The 8481-nt window shown below is 41.8% G+C and overlaps 2 protein-coding genes and 1 long non-coding RNA gene across 4 annotated transcripts in view; 1 reads left to right on the forward strand and 2 right to left on the reverse strand.

Moving 5' to 3' along the window:
* LOC128429029 (E3 ubiquitin-protein ligase TRIM41-like) overlaps positions 1 to 2897 on the reverse strand; it is a 30576-nt gene extending 27679 nt beyond the window's left edge. Inside the window, exon 1 of the mRNA XM_053415316.1 lies at positions 2790 to 2897. The gene's annotated coding sequence lies outside the window, so the exon portion shown is untranslated. The remainder of the gene's footprint in view (positions 1 to 2789) is intronic.
* On the reverse strand, positions 673 to 2914 carry LOC128429028 (zinc finger protein RFP-like). The gene is made up of 2 exons (XM_053415314.1): positions 2790 to 2914; positions 673 to 2708 (listed from the first exon to the last, which is right to left on the reverse strand). The coding sequence occupies exon 2, from the start codon at positions 2704 to 2706 to the stop codon at positions 1075 to 1077; it is 1632 nt and encodes a 543-aa protein (XP_053271289.1). The 5' UTR covers positions 2707 to 2708; positions 2790 to 2914; the 3' UTR covers positions 673 to 1074.
* A 2348-nt stretch (positions 2915 to 5262) lies between these two features.
* Positions 5263 to 8418, forward strand: LOC128429033 (uncharacterized). Of its 2 annotated transcripts, none has more exons than XR_008333860.1 (3): positions 5263 to 5418; positions 7233 to 7340; positions 7966 to 8418. It is a non-coding gene; the product is annotated as an uncharacterized LOC128429033 (long non-coding RNA). The 2 variants fall into 2 exon arrangements; XR_008333861.1 differs by lacking the exon at positions 7966 to 8418 and adding an exon at positions 7496 to 7548.
* Positions 8419 to 8481: the final 63 nt, after the last annotated feature.

The following is an 8481-nucleotide window of genomic DNA, read 5'->3' on the forward strand; positions in this document are numbered from 1 at the left end:
CATTCATGATCCATATTCGCTGAGAAATCAATGAAACTGTTAAACAAAATGTTGTATTTCGCAAGATTTAATACAATGAAAAATAAAATCCTGGATTAACACCTCAGATCTGGATCTGCAAAAAAATTGACTGCCTTCTTCCTTCAGTCATTTCTCATCCTGACAGACAATTTCATGAAAATTGGTGAAGCCGTTTTAACATATTTACTCCCAATGATAATGTGTGCATCGTATATATGTCAATCTCTCACACATACACACATACACACATACACACACACACACACACACACACACACCAGTGTGGGGGCAGGAGCACAGAGGCAGGAGTCAGGAGTGAAAGAACTGGGCAGACGACCATTGATTAACAAATCTGATACTAAAGACAAAGATGTGAGAAACAACCCTGTTGAATTCCACTGTACAGTAAAACTAAACTAGTGTCAGAAAGTGTAAAGAACCAGGAATCATTAAGACAGGTCTCTTGTAATAAAATGTAGTTTAGGCCCCTTAACATTTTTCTCAGGGCAAAATACTGAACCTGTGATCTGCTCAGAACAGTGGGGGCCTTGGACTGTAATCCTTCGAGTAGTGTGATGTGTAGAGGAACTTCTTTAGTCTTTAATATACAAATCCAGCTGAGCTGTGACATGAAAGAATGACACAACAGAATCTGTATATATACAGTTTATTACGTCAATATTTAAACGATCAATATACTTCAATTAAAACCAACACCACATTATGACAGTAAACTTTACCATTCTTATATAAAAGGATCAGACAATAACAATTACTAGAAACACTTCACTGTGTACATACATTTTTTTCCATATTTATATGGTTACCCTGTGACATTTGACCAATGTTATTTGTCAATAGATCTTTGAATCAAAATGATAAATAATCAACAGTTTCTCATTTGTTGTTCTTCAGGCCACCGTGACCTTTGACCTTTGGCTACCAGAATCTAACCAGTTCATCCATGACTCCAAGTGAATGTTTCTACCGAATTTGAAAAAATTCCGACTTGGTGTTCATGGGTTTCGTGTTGTCGAGAATGGGACGGATGGACTAGTGAGTTTGAGGTACAGGTGTAATGATGAGAGGGGCGGAGTTTCTTCCATTTAAATCCGGCTGAGGGCAGAAGTACGGATAAAGTTTCTCTGTAAAACAGCAGCCAGTGATACAACCCATGAGTGATTTAGAGTCTACATTGTAAAAAGACACCTCACCTTTGTTGTAGTCTACAAAGACGCCCAACTTCTGAAGCTCTTCTTTCAATATTTCACTTTCTGAGTATGCAGATGTTTTATATTTGCCCTCACGCAATGAAAAGGTCCAATATCCCTTTTCAACTGACACACTTGTGTTGGTCTTTCTATCCAGCGACTCCCTGACCACGCCAACGACCCAACTTATCTTTCCTTTCACCTGCACCTCAAAGTAAAACTTCCCTGTCGTGAATCCCTCTTTTGCCAAAACCTGACAACCTATTTCAAATCTCTTTGGATTGTCGGTAACTTTGTCCTTTTCAATGATGTCTTCTACTGTAACTTGTTTTCCGTCTTCGCTGATGACAAGTGACTTAAAGTTAGTGTCGGGGTCAAGGGTCAAGTTGACCGCGTGCTCTCTCATTCTTTTCATTCTGATCTCAGGAATCTCTTCCATTATTTCCTCGACTCTCTGTTTCAGCCGAGTCAGGTGTCCTCGCGTTGCCTGGAAAGACAGGTCAGGGCCGAGATCTGTGTCGGGGCAGCTCTTGTGAGGAGGTTTGGACAAGGTCTGGAAGCTCTGGAGGAAATGATAGTGATCCTCTGACTGTGACAGATGTTCCAGCTGACTGCTTCGGCTCTTGAGCTCAGTCACTTCCCTCCTCAGTTCTTTGAGAAACTCTTCACCCTTTTGCTTTATTGCACTGTGCCTCTGCTGGATCGCCTCAACTAGCTCGGCCTGGCTCGCCTGAATGGACTGGATCAACTCGGTGAACACCTGCACGGTGGCTTTTTCCTCCTTTTCAGAATCTACCGGGATGACATCTAGTAATTTTTCAACCTCAGCTATCTTCTCAATGCGTGTTTGTATCAACTTCTGGATGTTTGCCTGAGCCTCGTCTTTTGTTGCCGCAACTTTTTCATAATGCTCCTCCAGGAGGACAGCGCTGTGACCCTTGTGATCGGCTTTCAAACACAGGACACAAATGAAGGCCTGCTCATTCGAGCAGTACAGCTCTGTCATCTTGTTGTGTGTCTTGCACATCCTGTCGTCGAGATTCTTCACTGGCTCTAATAATGTGTGGCCTTTGAGCCCAGCAACTCTCCGATGCGGCTCCAGGTGTGACTCACAGAAAGAAGTCAGACACGTCAGGCAAGATTTAACGGCCTTTTCTTTTATCTCAGAGCAGATGTCACAAAGAACGTCATCCGCCGGAAGCTGTGGGCCTGGAGTTGAGGCTTTGACTTGAACCAACTTCTTAAACTCATCAGCTAACTCTGAGATGAAAGTGTTGACTTGGAGTTCTGGTCTTGTAGAGAATTCCTGTTTGCACATGGGACACTGGCAAGTGTCCCCGCTGTCCCAGTACGTGTTGATACATATGCTGCAGAAGTTGTGTCCACATGGGATCGTGACTGGGTCTGTGAACACGTCCAGACAGGCGGAACACAGTAACCTCTCCTCTGACAGCAGACAGCTGGCCGATGCCATATCTGGACAAAAACATGGTAGGTAGTTATAACTCATATCTGTGCTGAATAATCTGTTAGATTTAATGGAAGATTTTAATTTACCAGTGAAGTTTGAGAGTTTTAAAAGCAGCAGCTTGAAGTGTCGAGCAAATTGTAACTTCCCTTGTTGAGTTTCATTTCAGCATGATGACGCTGGTGAGGCCCCCTCCCCCTGCTGCTCTGCTCCACTTCCTGGCTTCGTTTAACTCTTTCCACTCTGTTCACATTGGAAAATCACAGAGGATGATAAATTAGTAGTGGCAGCGTGATGTTAAAACAAAGGGATCAGTAACAGTGTCTCGTCTTCTTTATGCACAGTTTCACTTTCATGCAGACAGTTACTTTTGCAGGTCACACCCTATTCTGCGCACCCTGGCAGAGAAGAGGTCCACAAAGCACGAGACATGATGAACCAATCACAGCAGAGACTGGACACAGAGGCACCGGGTGAAAAATGGAAAACCGCATTTCTATTTGTTCCACCAAACAGCAGGGAAACGGAAAACAGACATGCTCCAAATTTCAGTTTCCTTTTCCTCTCGTTCTTGCCCAAGTTAATTTGGTGAAAACTTGATGTGATGGATGACATCCTCTGCTAAGTAATGTGGTTTGGGCAGACCGGTTGTCATCATGGCAGGTGACCGCTGTAGAGCTCCTCCTGCAGCCATCATCCACCCCTTTAATGCTTCATTGAATTACTGAGGTGGAAAAGAGAGGCAGATATGCAGGAAAGAGTCTGCGATGGTCAAAGAGGAAGACAAATTAAATATGAAAAAGCATCCGAGAGAGACTAACTTTTTTTAAGATCTTATCATTAGCTTTTAAGGCATGCACATGGTTAAACATAAGACAAGGATATTAAGATGGACGGAGGACCTCCACGTCTCCCACTGACCAAAAATGAAGTCAAAATATCCCCATTGGAGCCAGTCTGTGCAGCCACAAGTTTGAGATTCCACCAATACCTGTCAATCATGTTGTTTCACTGTGTTTTAATAACATCAAATTACGAAACAAAATAAATCTTATTGGAAACATGAACAGATTTAACAATCTGATGCTAAAAACAACTGAATTTATCGGTGTGGGATTAATCAAGTATTAATGATGGTATAGTATGGTGTTGTGTCTTTGAGAACAACTATTAGTTGTTTATTTTAGACTTTCTACTTAAAGGTTCAGTGTCTAGAATATAGTGACATCTAGTGTTAAAGTTGCTAGTTGCAGCTGAATACCCCTTACCTCAACAGAACCTGCGGTAGCCTTCAGTTGTCATAAAAAGTCAAATGGTGTTTAGTTTGTCCATTCTGGGCTACTGTAAAAAACATGGCTGCCTCCGTAGAGAGGACCCGCAGCAGATGTAAATATAAAGTTTTTAAATATAAAGGGCTCATTCTAGGGTAAAGAAAACGACAATTCATACAATTAAGACGAAAAGGACAAAACATCACTACGGTTATTTTATTTGTCAATTTCTGCCACTGGATCCCTTTTCAGTTCAATCTTACACCCTAAATTTCATTCTGCGGGTTTTGTCGAGGATAGAATTTCATTTGTGAGTAAAAGAGTCCTGAATAAAAAAAAAAGTCAGCAGTATGGGCCCTTTTGTATATTTACTAAGAACATTAAATTATTCACACAGTAAGTTTTAGGCCCTGTTCACTAAAGTCAGGTTTTACCCCCTCTCTGTCTTTTGTCTGTTTATTCGTGTACACATCAGCTTGGAATTCTTCAGGGGGTTTGTGGTTACAGTGTAACCAAGGCTGAACAAGGCACCAGCTCCATTTCCTTCTCTGTCACTCCCTTATTGTGAATCTGTCCTCGAGTCCACACCAACGCTGCCTTCAGGGACCGTAGGAAATAAGGAACAGGTCGTAAAATAAAAACGAGTAGAACACACTGACACACATTTACATGGAATAAGATGAACATTTTTGTCTTTATTAATCTTTTTTACAAATAATTGATGTTCTCTTTTTTACAACGACCAATCACATTTATGTATTTATATCATTCTATCTTTTCTCTTTTCTCTCATCATGTTCCATCGTTTTATGGTCATTGTTTCTTCAATGTAAAAGCACTTTGTAGCATTGGTAAGAAAAGTGCTTTATGAATAAAAATGTTTGTTCCTATTATTATTATTAGCAGTATTAATAGTACTCATCGTAACAATAATTTATTTTCTTTTAGCACTTCTCGTTCACTGCTAGTTACAAAGTTCTTAACAAATATAAAAATACAAATAAGTAACATAAAAACAAAAAATATAATACAATGATTTAAAAACACAGTCATACCATAATATCTAAAAGAATAAAATCACTCAAAGTGTTACAGAAATTTAAGTTAATGTCATATTTATATATATTTTTGAGGGAAAATCCATTAAAACCCTAAATAAAAAATCACCAATCCAAATTTGGAACACACTGATGACGTTGGACATTCGTGTTTATGCACCTTCATCACAATCCCATCTGAAGCAAAACTGCTCAATGATCTCTATGACTTTAATCAAAAGTCTCATGCCCATCGACCTGGAAACCTCCGAGCTACCCTGAATGCACCAGCAGCAGATCCCTGTCGCCGGACCCTGAATGCAACAAGCTGCAGAATCGGACTCTGCGCATTCTGACGCGAGGAGCGAGGAAACGAAGGGTTTTTCAATCCTCACTCAAGCATCGCTCCGGTGAGTATCTTTCCCTCCGGTGTGAGTTTCAAACGCAGTTTTATCCAAACAAAATAATTCGCTTTTAAATTCTTCACGCGCATCAGGTCTGCAGGTTGAGGGCTTGTTGTTTATTCCAGGATGCTGCAGCTCACACCTCGTCCTGCCAGAGGAATGTGGCGACAAAGTTTGGCCCCACGACAAACCGCGAGGGACTTTTATTCACAAAACAACAAAATACACGATAAACAACCGTTAAAACCACGATATGAAAAGGTGATGTTGTGAAACAGCAGGATATTTGTAGTCCAGTGTCTATTTTTTTACTTTCTAAGTGACACATTAAACGTATCTTCACCTCAGCTGTCATCTGCTTCACCTAAAGACTGAGCGATACGGACCGAATTCATATCGAGATGAATATCGATACTGATATTTATCGTGATACTCGTAAAATCAGTTTTCCTTTGAAGTTTAAAGGCAAATTTCTTTCTCGATTTAATCTGCTTGGTTTTTGATTCCTATTGTGGAGCAGTTACAACAGAAACAATATAACAACGAAATAGCCCATAGCACATTGTGGGGATGGGAGTAATGCACCTTGACATTGGTTACCACCCGCAAGTAAACCAAAAGAAGAAGAAGAACATGAAGAAGAAGAAGAACACCTTCTCTCACATGTGTCTAATTTTGATAAGCAATGGAGGCATTGTGACGTACCTGTATCTGAGGTTCTGTTTGCATTCAGTCGGAGGTCAACCGTCTATCTTGGTTGAGTTTAGACCCTGTCAGTAAATCCAACACTTTATCTGCTGAGCAAATGATTGATCCAACACTTACTTCAGATGCAAATAGAACCTACTGTTGTGTACATGTACTGTAAATGACTCCCCGGCCATTAAACACCTCACTCATATCTTCAGTGCTATATCCACTGAAGGCCAGCAGATCAATACCGTGAATGAAAGTGCCCCTCGCCTCGTGACCTTTTATTTTTCAGGGCTTAGAACTGTGTCGCTCAATTAATGACTCATGTTTATGGTGTGTTCAGGGCTGCGGGTGATTTAGAGACATGGGTTTGTTGATGTTGTGAGGAAGGTTACATTTAGCTTGTTGTTGTCGCTCCTGCAAACTGCAAACGCTCCATAATGACTGTAGCTGTTGCTGCGGGGGGGTGACATCCGATAGGCAGATGTATCCCTTTGGAAAACAATATCAGTATCACTTGCTGTCACAGCCCATAATACGCCGAGGCCCGATATGAATGAGTTTGTCTGGACTGCTTCAGTAACGTCCTTATTCGTGTCTCATCCTCTAATCCAATTCCTCAGATACAGAGTTTGGTGTTCGGGTTGCAGAGACTAAATTTAAGGGATTAGCGGAGGGAAAATAAACCAACTAATGTTTCCATTTGTTTTTTTTACTCTTTCTTTTAAATTGATGGGTTGATGGCACAGTTCAATTGCAAGCATTGATTTAGTGTTTTGTGCTGCTTGTATAAGCTGAAATAAGGAAAGAGTTTCTACTTCCTCCTACTATTCGGAAATTAAGCTAAAATATCAAATGCCGCCATCTTATACTGATGATGTAATTTGTTCGTCACGAATACAGGTGCTCGACCAATTTGTGATACGTCTCCTCCCCTTTCCCCCCCATCATCATTCCCCAACTAATTAAAACCAACCTGCTGGAAAAATCCACAGTCGGATATCCTATCCACTTACATGAAGGAGGCTGGTTTTATGGCCGACGTCGCCACCAGGGGGCGATCAAGATAATTTGACCTCACTTTTGGGAGCTGCCATATCTTTAAAAAATAAATCTTTTCTCTTCAGAAGTGACCTGGAGGAAGGAAGATGTCAGTGGTTTATAAAGACGACCAGGAGGACTGGCTGACAGTGTGTCTCAAGTACCTGCTCTTTGTTTTCAACTTTCTCTTCTGGGTAAGTTGACGAATCATCTTTTTTGTGATACCTGCACCTTCACATAAAGCTTAGAGGAGGAGCCCTGCCACAGAGTTCACCTTTAATCTAAAGAAACAGTTTCTGCATGGGAATGATTTTGGGGCTGAAACCCTTCTTGTTTCTGTTGAGTCCAGTTTGACCAATCGTGTGTGAGCAGGTTCGGTTGCCCCCGTGATGGACCCCGAGATTGCGCTGGTATTTACTTACGTGCTGCTCAAACACTTATGAATAAGCTTTATATTCAAAAAAATTACGGCTCTAATGCTTTAGTGCTTCTTTGAAACTGCAGACACAGGCGTAAGAGGGAAGGAGCCATGTAGGAACCGGGAGAGGATTTAGGAGAGTTCTGAACAGGACTTGGCCCAAAGTGAGTCATCGATTATTCAGGGGGGTTTTCCGAGTGCGTTGGAGAACAGTGCATCTCTGGCACGACACTTTATCACTTTATGATCCTCCTGTTTGCAGCTAAAGTGGTACAGCAGAGTGTCGGGGGGGCATTTTAAAACATTTCCAAAGTCTGAATAAAGGAGGGGAAATCTTAGCGTGTAGGTTAATCCTCTAAACTCAGTCTTTTAGTCATTTCCTTTCGTGCATCAGTCTTCAGGGGCGGACATATTTTGGGCCGGGCCCTCACTCCACCGTCTCCCCCCGGGGCCATTCTTACATCCAAGTGGCGCCTCCTTGATTGGCCATGTGTTGTTGTGGATTCGGGGATCTTGCCTTTGGACGGGAAGGGATGAAAAGGAGACGCACTCCGAGGCATTTCCTCTGCGTCCACCACCCTGCGTTTGTTGTCCAGGAAGTGGTTCTCCGTGCTCGGGCTTGACCTCTGTAGTCCCACTGCTCCCATCCCTGTTGTTCTTTGTGCCCGACTGCCTCTGCTCTGTTTCTCTTTCTATTTCCTCCCGCTTTTTTTCTGCCCTCTTATCACTCCCATCTCTCACGTTGTTTATCTATTATATCTGCTGCTTATCTAACATCCTTGAGCTCACTTCCTATCCGTCACTTCCTGGCCTGTGAAGTCGTAGAATGCTTGGTCTTGTTTTGTGATATATTTTATCGATGCTTTTAATCTCATTTTCTCCACTGAAACCTTTTGCTTCACCCATATCAGTTTCAA

The sequence above is a fragment of the Pleuronectes platessa genome, chromosome 22 (genome assembly GCF_947347685.1).
Source record: "Pleuronectes platessa chromosome 22, fPlePla1.1, whole genome shotgun sequence".
NCBI lineage: Eukaryota > Metazoa > Chordata > Actinopteri > Pleuronectiformes > Pleuronectidae > Pleuronectes > Pleuronectes platessa.

Bases quoted from the DNA above. Each gene is read 5' to 3' on its own strand.
- LOC128429028 (XM_053415314.1), bottom strand. From the start codon at position 2,706: ATGGCATCGGCCAGCTGTCTGCTGTCAGAGGAGAGGTTACTGTGTTCC.